The 19,538-nt window shown below is 43.9% G+C and overlaps 1 protein-coding gene across 9 annotated transcripts in view; it reads left to right on the forward strand.

The window, feature by feature from the left end:
• Window positions 1-19,538, forward strand: part of CACNA1C (calcium voltage-gated channel subunit alpha1 C) — a 648,228-nt gene that overhangs the window by 517,912 nt on the left and 110,778 nt on the right. For 8 of the 9 annotated variants that reach the window (XM_067536222.1, XM_067536225.1, XM_067536224.1 and 5 more), the window contains 7 exons: window positions 4,537-4,744; window positions 5,611-5,731; window positions 7,633-7,747; window positions 8,932-9,052; window positions 9,167-9,236; window positions 12,216-12,348; window positions 15,008-15,137. In XM_067536222.1, coding sequence (XP_067392323.1) covers window positions 4,537-4,744; window positions 5,611-5,731; window positions 7,633-7,747; window positions 8,932-9,052; window positions 9,167-9,236; window positions 12,216-12,348; window positions 15,008-15,137 — 898 coding nt within the window. The remainder of the gene's footprint in view (window positions 1-4,536; window positions 4,745-5,610; window positions 5,732-7,632; window positions 7,748-8,931; window positions 9,053-9,166; window positions 9,237-12,215; window positions 12,349-15,007; window positions 15,138-19,538) is intronic. The other variant, XM_067536223.1, reaches the window with a different exon arrangement.

Consider the following 19,538-nt stretch of genomic DNA (forward strand, 5'->3'; position numbering starts at 1 on the left):
AGTTCAGTGGATGCTGTGTGTGGTCTTGGGCAGGCCACTTCTCTGTACCTTAATTCTTCCATTTGAAAAGTGGGGATAATAACAGTACTAGCCTACCTCACAGGGGTTTCGTGACACTTAGTTCATTAATGGCTGTAAACTGCTTTGAGATCTTCAAGTGGGAGATGCTATAGAAGTGCAAACTGTCACAATTAATTTCTTAGGCTATGTCTTCACTGACACCACCGTCAGATCAACTTATCTGGATCAACTGAGCGATCAGTGAAGACCCACTCAGTCGATCCAGAAATCAACATATTAAGACCACTTTCTCAAGTGGCACAGTGCAGTGAAGATGGTGCGCAGAACAGAAGCACAGAAGTCGATGGGAGTTACGCAAGTTTTTTGCGTAGTTTGTATAACTCCGGTCAACTGCCGCCGAATCTCCGAGGCAAGTGAAGACAAGCCTTTAGTCCAGGTGGAGAAAGCAACAACGGTGTTCTCCTTTACAGCTTGGTTTCCATGCTTGCTGCTGAAAGGAATTCAAATATCTGTATGTATGACATCACAGACTGTTGTCAGGAAAATAATTGTGATGTCATACGTATAGCATTTTTTTCTTTGCTATATGATGATAGAAGAGGAGAAAATGGGCTGTGAGGGCCCTTGTTCAAAATACATTACAATATGTTTGGAAACTCCAGGCCAAATCCATTCCTGGGTGACTCCACTGAGCTAGCTGAGTTACTCCAAGGATGGCTTTGACCTTCAGGGTTTGTGTTTGTTTCTGAACCAGCTAAAGTCAAGCTATAAGGGCTTACTTTGAATGTGCACTAGGAAAAAGATTGAGTTTAAATCAGATTAACTGGCACACAGTAACTAAGGCTGACTTAAACTTGAGCCCTGCTCCTAGTCAAGACAAACCCTCGCTATGCAAACCTGTCTTACAATTGGCTGGTTTAGTTTTTTGATGGTGTCATACTTGTGTTTAAATCCTCTCAGGAGTACAGGTAAGACATCACCCATCTTGGCACTATATCATCTCTGTTAATTACTTTGAAGATTTAATGTTCCATAAGAAAATGAATCTGGAGTGCTGAAACAGCTATAAGAATTATAAAGAAATGTTGACCTGATAAATGGCTAAGCAGTTGGGCCCTGATCCACCATTGCATTTAAGCATGTGTGTAACTTTAAGCAACTCAGTGAGATTATACACATGCTTTAAGTTATACATGCATTTAAGGGCTTTGCTGTATTGATAACTAAAGGAGTTGTGCCTTAGCTGAAATTATCTGAACTGGAGGAGGTTGATATGCAGAGAGATATTCTGGAACTGCTTAATCTCTGGTGTAACTCCACTGATGTTTATGGAGTTACACCATTTGGCCCTCTTTCTGTTTCACTTGCTCTTCCTCCCGAAGTGTAAAAGTAAGTGTGAACAGATATATGAAGAGCTGTTAATTGCACATACATTGAGGCAGTTTGGTGATGATGAGCCCACAGCTTCAGTAGATTTACCTTACTTCTGTCATTTTGCATAGCCCATCTTTCTAATTGCAGTTAAACTTTAATGCACCCTTGAACCACTGCAGCCAGACTGGGAGAAAACCACAACATTTCTCTTTGATGCTCAGCCACTTGAGCTGAACTGATTGCTGAACTTCAGAGGAAAGGAACACATCACTCTTCAGACATGGCTACCAAGCTTTGCAAAATGACTGGGCCTCTCTGACATTTCTCTCTCCTATGAAAAAGGAAAGCAGCTCCTTTTGCCCTGTTTTCTTAGAACAGTTGGTGAATGGCATTTTAACTCTCCATTCATTGTAATGATAGGGAAAGCATGGTGTTCATTTGAGGTGAAAGTCATTCCTGTACAGAGGGCCCGCACAAGGTCTGTGCACCATTTAAATCCCATTTAAACGCTATTTGAAGTGGTTAATGGGACGTGAGTGATGCATAGGCTGCCCTCTGCATAGGTGTCAGTTTCACCATTAGTGATCATATGTGGAATTTAATAAAGTATAGCGTTTAGAGATTAAAAACAACTATTAGCTCATCTTCTTCCTTGGCTAATGTGGAATTAGAAAATATCACCTGCTCTCTTTGAATGTTTATGTGAAACAATGATAGGTAGATATTGGAAGAACCTCCATGTTAATGCCTTCTAGGTGTAAATCTTCAGAGATGCATGAGGTTTTCACCATATGACTCCAGTTGGATTCAGTGGGGTTAAACCAAGGATTAATATTTTCTTGCATACCAGTCTATTTAAGGCTCCTATATGGCCCCATTACTATAGTATCTGGTGCCTCATTGTCTTTATTGTATTTATCCCATAATGCCCCTCAGACGTAGGGAAGTACTATTATGCCCATTTTACAGAAAAGGAACTAAAGCACAGAGAGAGTAAGTAACTTGCCCAAGGTGACATTGAAAGTCTGCAGTAGAGCAGGGAATTGAACTCAGGACTACCAATTCTTAGCTGAGTGCCCTGGACCATCAATCAAGATGGTAGGTACCTGAGCACAGATTGTTGGCATTCACCTGATTCAAACCTTTTTTTCAGTGATTTAAAGCTGGGGGGGGGGGGCCCCTAATGAATATAATATTTCTGTGTGTGTGTGTCTGTGGTTAGAATTAGCATTCCAGCAACACAGGACAGTTCTGCTGTGCCCTCGTACAGTTAGAGAAGCTCAAATGAAAGCTCATCCAAGGGATGCACAGTGTCCTTAGAATCTAAATTGTCATGCTCAGAGAATGTTCCATGCTACTTACATGGGATTTAATGCTCTTCTGGTCCCAGATCCATAAGCAGAAGGAATGGACTTCCTCATCATAAGACAGGAGATGTAGAGCTGCTGATGCCTGCTCCCATCCCATCTGTACCTGTGTAGAAGATGTCCTTCAAGGTCCTCCAGATCAAGATTTGGGTCCTTAGTCAGCTGCTGTGGAGTGGCCAGTGTTGAATTGGATGAGGGGGTAAACAGCGGGAGTCATTTTTTAGTAGAGTAACAAAGGATGAAGGACCTACAGAGAGAAAGTAGATTGCCAGATCAGGATTGGATGCTATGGAGGATGTGCAACTTGTTGAGACCCAACTCTGTGGTGGGCGGGCGGGCATGCATGCGTGTGTGAGTGTGTGTGTGAGAGAGAGAGAGAATAATTAAAGGCTGACAGGTTCCAGGTCAGATCTGCTGTCAGACCCATAATTGCTGCTGTTGGGATGACACTTATATGGGAAAAGGGGCCACAGCACAGCTTGGAGTGGAGTGGGAGGTGTCCGGCAGTCAACCTGCTTCAGAACTGACACTCTGCGTCCCCTAAAATAATGCAGCCTGTTTCCACCCCCATGCCGTTCTGTAGGTTGGTGTAGAGGGAAAGCAAACTATGGCCACAGCCTGTCTTCTCCCTGTTCCCTTTGGGGCACTCTGAGCCCCCAGGCAATTTAGATGCTGTCCTGAATGGACAGTACAATGGGTTGCAACATCCCCACTCTGAGCATTAGTCTGACCCCATCACTGATATATGAACACACTGGGTGGGGAGAGGAGTTACCAGTCCTATCAATTTAACACTAGTTGTTTTAATAGCAGCAGTCAACATTTTATATCATTATATAAAAGGATTTGGAACAGACTGTCACAAACAGTTTATTCTTCTGTCAGTAATTGCAATAAGTGGGCTTTATCTTAGTGATGTCCATGAAATTTATGCCAGTCTCATAAGCTTTTTAAAAAGTTCTATTTTTAACATCAGGATCCAATCGGTGCCTAGATACCAGGGTGATACTAGAAAATGTCACGCTGTAACTGGTTATAAGCACTTTTAGGATGTATTGAGGAAATGGAATGGGTTTGATATATAAAGAACAGAAGTAGTGTGCACTTCATAGATGCAAAGGGGTTGAGGGCCTGAATCTGATATCACACCAATGCAGATCCGGAGTATCTCCGCTGAGGTTAATGGAGGTACACCCTTGGAAAAAAAGGTGTGGAAGGAGGAGATGGCCCTGAGTATCTACCCCAGTCTTCCAAATAACAGAAAGCTCAGCTGCCTCACCTCCAAGATTGAGCACATGCGCAGGCACACATACACATACCAGATTTTGGACAAGTTCATATTTGCATCCAAATAGTTTCCCCATCTGTTCTTGTCAGTTATTACAGAGCCATTCTCTGGAGTCAGGTATTCTGGCTGCTGTACCAGCTGTGAGTGTTGTAATGAGGTTGGTTAGAATGTAACTCACTGAAGCAGCAAGAACTAATCACTGTATATTGATAAGAGATTTGCAGCCCCTTAGATTAAGAGCACTGCAATAATCTTCTGTCCCTGTGTGTGGCAGGGGGCGGGTGAGTACATGTGTGGTAGTAAAATTACTCATTAACTGCAGTAGGTCTCATTATCTCAGGGAAGCACATGGATGATTCACTGCTTAACAGAGTGTTTGGAAATGCTTGTTTATATGCAGTAGGCAGCCTGAAACAATATCTGATGCAGTCCGTAATCACCTGCCCTGGGAAAGGAATCTTAACTGCCTCTCTTTGGCTCCCTTAGGTATTGGAACTCTTTGAGTAACCTAGTGGCTTCCCTGCTCAACTCAGTCCGCTCCATCGCTTCCCTGTTGCTGCTTCTCTTCCTCTTCATCATCATCTTCTCGCTCCTGGGAATGCAGCTCTTTGGGGGCAAGTTTAACTTTGATGAGATGCAAACCAGGAGGAGCACATTCGATAACTTCCCCCAGTCGCTCCTAACTGTGTTTCAGGTATGGGTCACAACAGCTCCAGCAAGGAATTGACAGTGTGCTTGTGTGTGCCCCCTATCGGGATGAGAAGGGCCGGGATCATTCCTGTGCAGACTGGTATTCCATGAGACTGGAGATTACATTAGTCTGCTGCAGAAGGTGATCAGTGACAGCAAGTTCTGCAACTGCTGAGATGGTGACCAAGGTTAGGAGTTGAGCTGAATTCCCAGTCCATAGCAGAGGTCAAGCTTGATCTGCCTAACTTGGTGGGGACAGAGGATGGGCACTGCCATGTCAAAGGCTCCATCCTAAAGCTGACTACATTGCATTAGTGCTCTGCCTTAACAAAGTGCTGCTGGGTCTGAGTGGAATTGGAGAGATTCAGGAAAACCAGAATGGGAATCTAATATCTGTATTCTGAGCACAGCTTTTTAAGTGTTCACATAAGAGCAGAGGTATAGCTAGCTTGTGCTCATGGTGTGGAGAAGTGAAAACCACCTGCAAAGCAGAGGTATACATAGCTGTGACTGTCTCCACTGTGCTGCATTCCTGTGCTGAGCGTTCTGTTCCAGCACTCTCGGTTCATCAGTCTGACTGATGCAAACAGGCACACCATGGAATCGTGTATAGAAATGGCCAGGAAACCTGAACAGAGCTGGCTTGGATATCTGCCTTGCTTCAGCGGTCAGCCCACATGGGGATATCTGGACATTCAGAGCACTGGTCCTCTCAGCTCCTTTTTGTTTTCTGGTTGGATCCATCCGCCAGTCCAAGTCCGCTGGGGAGTTTCTCTAGGAGAGGGTGGTGTTTCTTTGTTATCATGGGGTTTTCAGGTTTGCTGTGTGATCTAACACTGTGTCCCTTATTGGTGGGAATGTGTCATTTAGATCCTGACTGGGGAGGACTGGAATTCGGTGATGTATGATGGGATCATGGCTTATGGCGGCCCCTCTTTTCCAGGAATGTTGGTCTGTATTTACTTCATCATCCTCTTCATCTGTGGAAATTGTATCCTTTGATGCTGCCTTTTCTTCATGCAGGGCTGGATTTAAAACAATACCTTTTTGTATCAGGAGAATATGAATGTCATGACTGTCATCTTTATGGGTTATCTGGCTCTGCATTTTGGCTTCTGACAGCTAAAAATCAATGCCATGTAATGAATTTTAACTGATATTAAGACTTTAAAATCTAAAAATTGTCAGAGCAGGATAAGGCCAAGCCAGCCCAATATGCCACATATATTTTTGGTTTAATTCCATCATCCTTTTTTTCACCAGACCTTAGTCCCCACCTTGACCTGAAATTAATCTCTGTACCTAATTACCGCATTTGCAGTGTATTTTTTGCTTTAATTTATTCCGTTATTTTTACTCATCCGATGTCAAACAAATATGTATGTAATTTACAGTTTACTATTTACAAATGCTATAGAAGTAGCATGTTTTACAGATTAGATTTTTATGGGAGACCCTAACTCATTTATACACTAATATGATTGAGATCCTCCCCTTGCATATATTACAGTCTACTTGTATAACAGATAGAAAAACTGTATCTCCTGTTGTCTAAGAGCCTGAGCTGGTGCTGAGCACCTGCAGGACCCATTGGCTTCCATGGGGGTTGAGGGCACAGCGCATGCTCCAAGAGGTATTCAGCACATTGCACAGAAGGTCCTGTGTATATGAAACACAGCTGTGCTTTCCATTTGAGTTTGCATGAAGTACATGACTGTAGATCTGTCCCAAATCCCTGTCTGCTACTAGTTCCTTGTGGGTTAGTGTGTGTTCCTCTAATGGATAACCCTCTCATCAGAGATGATACATTTTTCATGCTGATTCTTCTATGCAGTCACTTTGTAGACTCAACCCAACTCCTTTGACCTTCATAATTTAGATCTCTCAGACCCTGGTGTCTGAAATCTTTATTGTCCTGCGCTGCTCTCTCTTCAAAGTGAGATGGTGCAATCCAGGTCGAGGGAGGCAGTCTGTCGTCTTAGAAAAGGCTGCAGTTCAGGTCTCCCTGTAAACAGTGAAGAGGAAAAGACCAGCCAGCCTTGCAGGCCAGTAAGGTTTGGAAGGGCTGCATGTTGGATTAAGCTGTAATAAGAACCCACAGCAAGGAATTCAGAAGAGAAGCTGAAATTCAACTTTGTGGTATAGGGAGCTCTGAATAGTGATTGACCTAGACACAAGGGAAAGGATGGAGCTATGAATACAGCTCCAAATTTCCTAGCTTGTCCACCCAGGCCCTTCAGGTTATTTGAACGTGATTGCTTTGTACTGAATACCTTACATGCATGGGCTTATGTTGGGACTTGACAGAGCTGCCAACTGATTCCCTCAACACTCAGCTATAATGAATTTCACTTTGGTCCCCTTAGAGATACACTGCTAATGACAGTGCTCTATGTAATGTCAATTATGGCCAATCAAGTCTGTGGGGAGACCTTTAATGAGGTTGTTCAATTCAAGAACATAGGCAGAAATTTTCATAGGCAGGTGCCTAATGTTATGAGGATCTTGAATACATATTTAGGCACTTAACAAAAAGTGACCTGTTTTTTCAAAGGTTGAAACCGTTTGCAGTTTTCATTATCTTCAGTGGGACTTGGGGGTGCTCAGCTTTTTTGAAAAACAGGCCACTAAGAAGTAGATGCCTACATATGGATTTAAAGGCCTAACTTCAGGAAGGGAGGTTTGAAACTTTTGAAAACACTGTGTATTGTGTTAGCCCTTACGGGGTGGGGTGGGGAAGTTGAATGTGTATGTGTGTGTGGCCTAAACATTTGTGTGAGATCTGATTGCAGCTTGCTCATGGAGCATTCTGGCATTTCAGGTGATCACGGTTCTCCATGTCCTGGCCTACAGTTTTCCAAGCCCATTTTCTTTACAGAAATACACAAACAGATATCCTGCTGAATGTGTTTTTAGCCATTGCTGTGGACAATCTTGCCGATGCTGAGAGTTTGACATCTGCTCAGAAAGAAGAGGAAGAGGAAAAAGAAAGGAAAAAACTAGCTAGGTAAACCCATATATGCATATAATTTTAAAAACTAAAGTGGTTGAAATGAGGGAGCAAAAGGAGGGCTTTAGGATTAACGTGCTGGGCTCCTGTGTGGGGAAACCCAACTGTTAGGGAGACCCTGAGCTACTGTTCCTTGAACTACTTGGGCTGGGAGCATTGTGGAGGAGATGTTCAGTGGAGGAAGCTGCCTCATTAATACCCTCTGGTATACAGTTTAAAGCATGTCACTAGCTCCTGTGGCTGGGACAGTGTAACCAGAGAAGAGGCATGCAGGGCGGTGGGGCTTGAGCAGTAAACATGGCGTTGGAGGAGGAGGAGTATGAAGTGACAACACAGTGACCGCATTTGTGCTATCCTAATATTTTCTGATCCCCACCCCACCCCAAAGCTTGATGTTTATCAGGGACATTCTCAGCCACTTTTTCACTTGTGATGCCACATTCTCCATGCCTCATTCCAGTTCCTGTAGTGCTTCTAAGGACTCCTGGTAAGGGTGAAGCTTCACTCATACTTTCTCCCTCCCTCCCTCCCTCCCAGCTGCTGGCAGTGGGGAAGCTTGGTGTTCTGTCACCACAGGTTACTTCTTATTGTCCCGCTATCTTCTTTCTGGCGGCTTGGAGAAGAGAGCTGCTATGATATGCTCATTAGGATACCTTTGCAGCAGGCAGAGTAGTCCTATGATCAGGGTTCTAGTCGCCCTGCCTACGAGCAGGCATAGCAAGCAGAGCACAAATAATTAGCAAGGGCCATCAAACTGCTGGCATGAAATTGGAAGCCATATGGAGGAAAATCTGCAGGCAGCCTAACTCAGGATCATAGCCTATGGGTTGAAAACTATTCATATAGTATATGTGACTGGTGTGGGTTGGGCGAGTGAAGAGGTGGCCTAGGGTCAAATTCCTAGGTATGCATGCATGTATGTACATACACATGCACAATGAGTGCATGCATTACTAAGAAAGCTCTGCAGATACAGGCATGCTATATGGAGTTGGAATACAGCCCTTGACTTTGCCTTTCCAGCCGATAGGAAGGAGGACCCTGTTGGCATGTATGTTGAATGCAGAATGGAGATGCCAGCTGATTATCATCGTTTCTTTACTACACTACACTAAATTTCTAAAAGGGAAACACTTTTTCCCCTTTGTAAATGTTTGCTTTTTATTCTATTCAATTGTTAGAACTGCTAGTCCTGAAAAGAAACAGGCGACTGAGAAACCAGCTGTAGAGGAGGAGACAAAGGAGGAGAAAATTGAGCTGAAATCGATCACTGCTGATGGAGAGTCTCCACCTACCACCAAGGTCTGCTGTCTCCTACCAGCCAGTGTGCTATGAACACTTCTGATTTCTGAGTGAATGAAAAGTCAGTGCACTGTCTGACCAGGGCTTTGTCTCTATCCCCTCTGTTTCTGTCAGATCAATGTGGATGATTATCAGCCCAATGAAAATGAAGAGAAGAATCCATATCCTACTATTGAAGCTCCAGGTACATCCCATCCCCTTTTCTTTACTCCTGATACAGGAAGGAGAGGCTCTAGTTCCTAAAGTAAAAACAGTCTGATCATATTGATCCAAATTATTTTTATAATTATCCAAGTTCTGAAATAGCTTTAATTTGTGTCAGTGGCTGAGGTGGCCAGGATTGAGGGAGGGGTCAAAAAAATGAAGTAAAAATACTTCTCCCCCCACCCTCCTTGGTGTGCCAGCAAATCTAGCCCATAATACGAGTGAAGAATATGGATTTTCCTGACATGATCAATTTTTCAAAAACTCATGCTGCCAGTTGTCCCATGTAGTGTTATCAGTTAAAGGCTAACAGATCAGCTGCATGGTTATTTGCTGTTGTATTGTATCCTTTATTGAAGTGAAGTGAATGGTATGGTAGTTCCCAGAATTGTTCTTTTCACCCTTTTTGAAGATTGAAATTACATTTGCTCTTCTTCAGCCCTCTGGTACCACTCCTGATCTTAGTGATTTGCGAAAATGATAGATATTAGCCCTGCAATTTCCTGGCTGCTTCTCTTGAGTCCCTCAGAAGCAAATCAGAAGGTCCAGGTGATTTTGAATTTTTTCATATGCTCAGGTATAACTTTTAGGAATCTGTTATCTATTATTAGACCAAACTTACTATAATAATCTATTAGAGAGACAAGGTGGGTGAGTTAATATCTTTTATTGGACCATCTTTGTGTGATGAAAGAGACAAGCTAACCTGACTCTCTCACCAACAGAGGTTGGTCCAATAAAAGATATTACCTCACCCACCTTATTTCTCTAATATCCTGGGACCAACACATCTACAACTTCACCGCAGATAAGAACTTCTGACATTCTATTCCGTATGGTCTTCTCATTCTGCTGTGTGAAACTCTGACACTGCAGAACCTCTCCGGGCTGCCACTAAATGCAGCAGCTGCCTAGGACAATTGGTTCTCAGAAACACTGGTCCAAGGCTTCCCCTGCCTATGAGGAAGTAATTATTCCAATCATTTATCGCTTCCCATTATCAGCTTCCTTCTGACTGCTTGACATTGTGGGTTCCTTGTTCTCTTAGCTAACCAAGCCTGTTGTGCTACATGATAAGCCATGTGTCCGTATCCTATCCATCTGAGACAATGCCTGAGCTCAGATCTCGTCTTGCCACTGCCTGCATGTGGATGTTCTTTAGCTGTGCGCCTACTACAGTACTCAAACGTTCCCAGTTGTTATCTTTTCTCATTTGCAATCAGCTGTTTCTGCCAGTTACAATTTGTGGCTTACTCTCTTAATTCCCATTGACACTATCACCCCACCCTCTAAAATCCCTCACATTTCCCCAGTGCCAGAAAATGATTTTAAATGGCCATTTACTTTGTTTCTCCGCTAGCTGTACCGTTATTCTTAAAACCTCCACACTCAAGATTGCATCAGCGTCACTTGCCTCAGTCCCACTAACCTCCTCGTACAGTATCTACTACACAATCCAGCTTCAAACCTCCATCGCCACTGGCCCTCAGAGCACTTATTGTGCAACTCACCAGTCTGCCCCCTTCCTCTGCCAAATCTCCGACAGAGATCAGCGCTGTCAGTGAGTTTACATATCGTAGAAAGATTATGATGATGATGATATCAAGATAACACAGAGTGCAAATCTTATAATCTAGTTCAGCTACAGAAAAAATTCAAATCCCAACTCTCAGACATTTTGTGGGATCTCGGGCAAGTTGCTTAATCTCTGCCTCAGTTTCCCCATCTGTAAAACAAGGTCATCTACTTATCTACATCATAAGAAATTTGTGAGGCTAAATTTATTAATATTTGTCAATAACTTTGAAATTCTCAGATGAAAAGCCCAAAAAAGTGCCAAGCGTTACAATTATAGCATTATTATAGTCATTAGCCTTATCATCTCCTTTACACAGACCGTACAGAAAAGCACCCATGAAAAAATGTTTCTGAAACCAATAAAGCTTGTGAAAAGTATAAACATCTAGTGTATTACAAGATACAATACAATAGAAAAATGAGCTGTTCCAGAAATAACACTTGTTTAAAACAGTACGTGATCTGTGTACTGCACTCAAGCATTTATCCGAAACCCTCTGAACCGAATTCCAGTTTATGGAGGTGTGGCGAGAGAGAAGCCCATTTGTGTGCACTTGGATTATGCCTAGAAAAGGCTGCTTTTCTCCTGTCCCTGGTAGCTATTCACCAAGATTAGGGTATGAGCTGATTCATCTGCATTTTCTAATGTATTGAAAGCGCAACCAAGCACAGTGACTGGCCCTAAGGGAAGGAGAAAGAAAGCAGGATATGGAGCTAGAGTGTACCTGGAATGTATCTGATTTTGTGTGGGCCAAGTAAACTATTTTATTAAAGTAGAATTGCCTCCTAGGTGTTGGCCGGTTGATGAATGTTGTTGTGTCCAGCCAGTAATTTCTTCCATCTTTGAGCATCTCTACCTATCTTACTAACTAAATGAAGGGAATATCATTAATTTTAAAGCAGCAAAATCCTCTTCCACCATGCACAAAGCAACGCTGACTTCAGCAGGGGCTTGAAATCCTCAAAGGCTAAAAGTTCTCTTTCAAACCTTCCCCAAGAGACTCCAATGCCCCATCTCTGCATTTCTTCCTTGCGGGTTAGTCATTGATCGGTGCAGTGCCTGAAGCTCTGCTTCTGAGGAACTTGGTTCAAGAGTTTTACCTTTGTCTCCAGCCTTTCAATTCCTCTCTCTCCTGAATTCTAAAAAGGGACAATTCTGAGAACTTCCGACTGGCCTTGGACAAAATGCCCATCCCTAGTGTTTTCTCAGTGGCACACTCACTCATCTGTGCAGGGCTCATATAATGCAAGAGGAGACGTTTCTAGCTGGAGCTCAACCCAGAGAAGTGACTGAAACTTGAGGAGTACATAAAGTGCTCTGCACTCAAGTGAATCAGATGCTGTTACTCCATACATTAAAAATCCCACCTGTTACTTCCAGCAGAGGAAGAGGAGGAGGAACCTGAAATGCCTGTCGGCCCTCGGCCACGTCCCATGTCTGAACTGCACCTCAAAGAGAAGGCTGTGCCCATGCCAGATGCCAGTGCTTTTTTCATCTTCAGCCCTACCAACAGGTACTTGAAAAGTTGCTGTGCTGCTGTGTTCCAACTGGGAAAGGCAGGTCAGGTCTCCTGTTTGTACTGACCCCCCATCCCAACCCCACAAGAACATGCTGTGTGGAGCTTCCTGGTGTCAGTTCATGGCATTGATCCAGTCGGTCCTGCACAGGCTCCCTGCTTGGAATCCCAGGTGGAAAGCTCTGCTCTAGGGAGCTCTCTATGCCAGTATCGCTGCCTACGGGGAGTTTGGGACACCTAGAAAGCTTGTCAGGGAGGCAGACCATGAATACTTTGGCAGTAAGGAACTCAGTGGCAAGCCGGTCACGTGATCTTCCCAGAATGTTCAGGCCAGAGTGTAAACAGGCCCTGAGTGGTCACTGAAGCATGAGCAGGAAGCTTCCCCTTCTTACATGGCTGCTCAAAGGCCATTCCTGTATTCCTGCTCATTCCTGCCCCACATGGACCAGGATGCTGAAAGGGGGATGGAGGAGGGGACTCATGGCTCCATAGAGCAGGGCTGGTGTGCTGGAGGGAGCATTCTGCACCAGCACAATCTCTCTGGCACCCATCCTTGGGAGGTGTGGTTACACCTACATAGGGCTGTGGTGCCCTGAGCCACATTCTAGCCTCAGGAGATCAGTACCAATCTGAACGGCATAGGGGCTCTGGGCTGACCTCTACCAGGGCACCAGAATAAAATACATAAAACAGAGTGTCTGGAGAAGTTGAGGAATTGGTATGGGATTTACAGCCTCTCATCTGCTAGTCACCAGTTCAGATCCTTTGTGATCAGCATCTACTGAAGGGCATTACCAGTTGAAGGCTGCTTGATGGCCAGTCGTGTGTTGATTAAGTTTGTGATCTTATGAGGCTCATGAGACACGCACCTATTTTATATAGATCACTGTAAAGCCATCAAATGTCAATGATTGCCAGTCACTAGGGACCTGCTGCCATTGAAGTCAGTGAGAAAACTCTCATTGATTTCAGTAAGAATAGAATTTTGGCCCCTGGAGTTGAGTTGATGACTTGGTGAGGAAAAGCCACTTGTATCATTAACAGTTCCCTTGACTCCTCTCTTCTCTACACTATTCCCTTTTAGTTGGAAATGTCAGTAATTGCATCCAGCAGTATTCTTCCATTTACGTTAAAATATCATTCTCACAACTTGGGCCAGTGCTAGGATAGCGGAGTCTAATTAACAACTGGGTTTCCTGATGTAACATAAAGATGCAAAAATAACATCAGGGCACCCAGGAGTACACGTGCTGTTTTCTTTTGGGGGGGGAGAGGGCTTAGTTATGTCAGACACACATAACTAAAGATATGGGGCATGATTGTGCCAAGCCCTACATGGGTGTGCAAAGGGGAGAGGCCACAAGGAACCTCATCTCTCTTGTGCCCCAGTGCAGGAGTTAGGAACAGCATGATCCTTGTGCTCTCCTGACAATAGTACCACGTGAGGCTCGTGCTGTTGGTGGCACTAGCTTCTTCAAAGTGAGTGGAGCACCCTGGCTGTCACAGAAGGGAATGCATACTGTGTCCTTCCATGAATGTAGCAGTAAGCAAGCTTATCGGATGCATAAGACCTCCCAGAACTTCCAGAGGGGCAGTGTGTATGAACACAGTCCCCAGCATGGAGTCATGCCATAGATTCCCTCTTTCCATGGCAGGGCTGGTGCCATCAATGTGTGCGAGTGTGTCAGCAGTGGGTTAATAGCAGTCAGGACTCTTGGATGCTAAATCTAGCTCTGCTGCTGACTCACTGTGATTTCTCGGGCAAGCCATTTAACCTCTGCACCTATCTGTAAAGTTGACCTAATAAGGGTTGGGGTTGTTATAAGCAAAAACGGGACCAAACTAAGATAATGAGGCTTCATTCCTCAGTCTTTGTAAAATGCCTTGAGATCTTTGGGTGGAGAGAGCTATGGAGGTGCATAATAAACTGGGGGACGGAAGTTTTCCATTTGACTGGAGTCTGTTTTATTTTTTGCCTGCTAGGTTCCTGCTAAGGGTAAGAATTGCTTTGTATCAGGCTGAGATTCAGCAAAGAGACACTGCATGGCATGATATTATCTCCCCTAGAAGCCCCATCCCAAGACCCAACTTGCACCTGATTTATTGTTGTTGTATGAGGCACTGGTAGTGAATAGTGCTCTTGGAGCACCTCTTCGGAGAAATTCCAGCTCCATCTCGGAGTCAGTGATGAAAAACATGTATGAAAAAGAAGCTAAAAGAACCTGTGAAGATTCCTCTCAACTAGGTTTCTGTCTCTTTTAGTTCCCTTTAATTGAGGCAAGTGGTGTAATTGCAGGGTAAACCAACAGCAGGTATTTTATTTTAGAACACAACCTGAATAGGGACCCAATATACAGAGAGAGAATGGCTGCCATCCTCTTTCCTTCACTGAAGCACCAAGGGCCCAGTCCTGCAAGATGTTAAGCATCTCCTGTGACTCCCTGAGTGGCTCAGTGGGAGCTGAGGGCACTCAGCACCTTGCAGGATCACATACAACTGCCTGGTCTAGCTTTCCCCCCCCCACTCCTGGGTCAGAGGGATTTATGCCAACCACTCTTACAGGTACAGACCCAGCAGTGAAAGAGGAAGGGTCCCACCCCTGAGCTCTCTCTGCAGCTGGTTCTGTTGGATAAGGTGTCTTTCCTCTCTCTTGCAGGTTTCGTCTCCACTGCCATCGAATCGTTAATGATAACATTTTCACCAACCTGATCCTCTTTTTCATCTTGCTCAGCAGCATCTCCCTGGCAGCTGAGGACCCTGTCCGACACTACTCCTTTAGGAACCAAGTATGCCTCCCATCCTTCCTCCCTCACAACATGTTAAGAGTGTGATTCAACCAGATCATGAACCCATGCCAGAATAAACTAATGACAGTGCAGAGATGACTATATCGAAGACTTCTGGGGCTGATTTGAGTAGGCCAAGGGAAATCAGTGGGCTTGTGGAGAATGCAAGTCAGGGCAGAATTTGGCCTCAGACCCATTTCGCAAATGTCTGCTGGGGAAAGGGGGGAAGAATGAAGGGGAAAAAATGTTTTCTTTGGGGATTTTGGATAGGGCAGGTTAAAGTAGATTAGGATCTAGAAACATATGTTGGATTTCAAATAACCCTTCATTTTTCAAGCCCTTTTAGAACTTCAGCTGTCATGGCATGTAGCTGCCTTTCACTTGAGAAACTCAGGACCTAATTCTTACCTCCTTTATACTGATATAAATCAGAAGTAACTCTCTTGAGGTCAGTGCAATCACATTGATGGAAACCCAAGACTACTGAGATTAGAATCAGGCCATCAGCATTTGAGTGCAGACTGTAAAGCTAAAATCAAACTGGAGATAACCCCCAACAAGTGTGTTAAATGCCTCTGCTGATCAGCTTGGCCACTCAGTGTGGGACACTCAGCCCAGAAGTACATTCTAATCTACCTTTCTAAAAGCTCTTATTAGCCTTTGTAGAAGTTCACTGCCTCCTGAGTTTGCCAGGGGTTGCCTCGATTTTTCTGGATTGGCACAGAACTCAGAAGAGTCAGCAGTTGTGTATGAGACTCCTGGTAATTGCCACCCTCAGAGGTATTTTGGAGCTTTTCTAGTCTAGGTCTGGAAGAGCTTGGTAGGCTTTGACAGTGCTTAAGTGTTTTGTAAAGCGTGTTAAATCTTAATTTAAAGCTGAATGTTCAACTGTTCCTCACACACACAACACAAGTCTGGTTAATGGAGGCATAGTACATGATCCAGAGTTTATCTCCGTTTTCATCGTAGTTTTGCAATTCACCTTTAAGGAGAGCACTGAACAATATAATCTGACCTATGTCATTGATTACCCACCTGTGCATTACTGAATGTACTTACTATGGAGGCTTAAATGCATGCCAATATATGTTGGCTCTGCAATTGACATACCTGGGGCAGCATTTCCACAGAAGCTACAGTAGAAATCTGTAGGTAAAACAGTTCCAGCTGTTACTCCTGGATAAAGAACTGGAGATTTCGGACAAAATCCTGTCTTGCATATTTGAATCCAGTAATGTTGTATGAAAATCTGTGCTTAATTTTTGCAGGTACAAGTGTTTAAAATGCATCATGTAAGGGACATTGGCAAGATGTTAGGGTTGCAAAAGTGACCTGTCTTTACAGTATGACAGTAAGATTGTACCCTACCCTGTGCAGGGTAAAAGTGCAAGCAGTCTAACTCCCTTTGTGCACCCACAAGTGACAACACAGTCTAATCCATGCACTATCCTGTGTACAAGGACTCTGCAAGCCTACTGCTGCTGCTGGCAACTCTCCAAAGTGGGCAGTGGAGAGACTCTCTCTCAGTACTTGCCATCCCAGGATGGAGCAGTGGCTGTGTTCTCTCTGTGTTCACAAGGGCTCAGGCACTGTGACCTGAATGCTCAAAAAGAGTTCGGTGCCTAACTCCCAATTCTGGGACCGCTGCAATGCACAAAACTCGTGCTGAACCAGGTAGGTGCCTAAACTCACTTGGCTCAGCACCTAAGTTTCACTGCAAAAACTTATCTAAGCACCCAAATTTCTGCTTCCGAGTATGCATGCTGCTGCCTCCCATCTAAGCCCTAAAGCAATTCAAAAATAGGAACACAGGCATTTGGCTGCCTAAGTCACATACTGCCCCCAATCCAATAGGCTTCCCCTTGGGTAAATTCATATAAAACAGCTGGGGGGGGGGGGTAGGGGAGGACTAGGACCTCCCTGTTAACTTTTTGTGCTCTCTCTGGACCAAATGACTCTTTGAGACAGAGAGAGAAAGAGAGCAGCAAGGATGAGAATGATCTAATACCCCCGTGGTTGGAGCATTCACCTGGGAAACCCAGGATCTAGTACTCCTGCTCCAGCAACTCATTTATCCAGAGTTCAACAGAAGAGTCTGAGAAGCCCCACAACAGAATGTCTCAGAGCCCAATAGTAGGCGCACTCACCCGAGAGACAGCAGATCACTTTTCCCCGTTGGGGGGGGAGGGGGACTTACACCAGAGGTCTCACCCATCCCAAGCGACTACCCTAACTACTGGGCAAAATTTTAAAGAGGGAGCTCCTCCCCCCATACCCTCAGCTTCTTGGTTAAAGGGCATAGGTGCCTAATGCCAAGAGAGGGTTCACAGCTGAGAACCACTAACAGAGATAGTGCCTCCCTGCAGCCAGCCTAGCTCTGAGACAGGGGCAGGGCTTGGCACACACCCCTGTCATCAGCATCTGCCATTGGCTAGCTTAGGTCCGCCCACCATATTGGCTTTTGTGAATCACAGTCTAAGGTGCCTATTTCTCCCCATTCATTTTAGAGGCTTAGGTGCCTCACTCAGGCTTTGTGAATCGCAGTGATTTCCTAGGTACCTAAAAGTTAAGCATTATGATGCTGAGTGTTACAGTGCCTAACTCCCTTTGTGCATTCAGGCCCATGCCTCTTGGAGCTGCATCTCCACACTGGCCTCAGGCACCAAGGCCCAATTTAGCTGTGCATAATTATATACTTGAAGTGAGAAGTCATTCCACCCTAGCAGGATTTTTTCATTTTCATTTGTTCCTAGATAGAATGTATTTTAAGTAATAATATATACACCAGCTGGCTTAAGACCTGTCAGTAAATAAAACTGCATGCAGAGGTTACCTTCAATCACTTCCATCAGGCACATCTTTGTTAATATGTGAAACCTGAGCTAAATGCTGCTTTTGGGCCAGTTTTGCCAGTGCACTTCAGCTTCTTTGTACTGCTCTGGTGATGCAAAACATCTGCAAACTCAGCTTAATTGGCCAGTTTAATCAAGCTTCTGTTGTTTTGTATAGCTAGAGTGATGCAAAGCAGCCAGAGGATACCGGAGAATATGGCCGATAGATTATAAAATAATTCCACTGATATAATAATCAACTGTCAAACCCCCAGCAGGCGGGAATCAGGAGGACAGTTCCAGTTATAATACACAAAAATAAATGTAGGTTGCATTTGAGGCCAGAGCATTTTTGAAATGGCCCTTTTAAATTTCAAGTTACCAAAACATATATGGCCAAACCCAGGCTAAAATAAGTGGGTACCACTTCCAGAGATGTCTCTGGTTCAAATTCAGCAGTGACTCAGAGTGGTTTAAGTTACATGCTGAGTGTAAGTTGCTAAGTAGTGTAACTTGCCCCAGTTTGACAAATGGGCTGGATTCTGGTCTCATTTACATGGTGTAATCCAGTGTAACTCCACTGGATGTAATAGTTACTCCATACTTACATGGTACAATAATAAATTTGAATCTAGGCAATCAGCCTAAATTATACTACGATTTACATCACATCTAGGGACAGTAAAGACCTGCTAGGTGATGCAGTCCATCTCCCTGCCACAGAAAGATTATATATTTACTATTGCTTTGTCCAGTCTGGCTTGACATTTGCCAAATGATGGGGCTTCTACCACTTCCCTTGGGAGACTATTAAATGTAAAGTCTAATCAAACTAAGAAGACAGTAAACCAAAGAAAAGATATTCACAATTTGCACTACTAATAGTGCAGTTGAAAGAAAAGGTTTGGGAGACTGCAGGAGATTTGATTTCTCCTTTGTCTAAAATATATAGGGTCAAATCCTGGTCAATAAAGTCAATGGCAAAACTCCTGTTAGCTTCAATGGGACCAATATTGATACATAGTAAGATAGCCATATCCCCTGAGGTTACCTGCTTTGGATGTTACTTTACACCTCAGGACCCACCATTTGTCTTGTGTCACTCTAGACAAAAAACTATGATTATGTTTAATTTGCAAATGTATATGTTTGTTATTCACCCTAATTCGTGACATGTCAGGATAGAGGGAAAAAAGCAATAGCTGCTGCTGTACAACAATTTGAAGCCTTTTTTTCTTCCACTGTAAGGAACACAGAACAAACCTGAATGGACGTTAATAAAAAGGAATCACATGTTTTCCACTGAGAGACCAGATATCCTTGTAGTCTCCATTTGGAAATGTATTTGGGAAACCCTTGAATTCTTTATAAAATTAAATTAAATTAAAAAAATATTATTTTGCCTCCCAAGTCATATGGGATTGTAACTCACAGCAAAGATTTCATTAAAATGCTGCCTGTATCCTGTACCAAGAACTTCATTGCATTCGACAGGATGTTCTTACCAAGCCATTTCCCATCTATTTCTTCCTGCCCTCCTGTTAAAAAAAACTTGTGCATTTTGATTTTG

Source organism: Emydura macquarii, unplaced genomic scaffold (genome assembly GCF_026122565.2).
Source record: "Emydura macquarii macquarii isolate MOO-44397 ecotype Brisbane River unplaced genomic scaffold, CSIRO-AGI_Emac_v2 contig_3530, whole genome shotgun sequence".
NCBI classification, from domain to species: domain Eukaryota; kingdom Metazoa; phylum Chordata; order Testudines; family Chelidae; genus Emydura; species Emydura macquarii.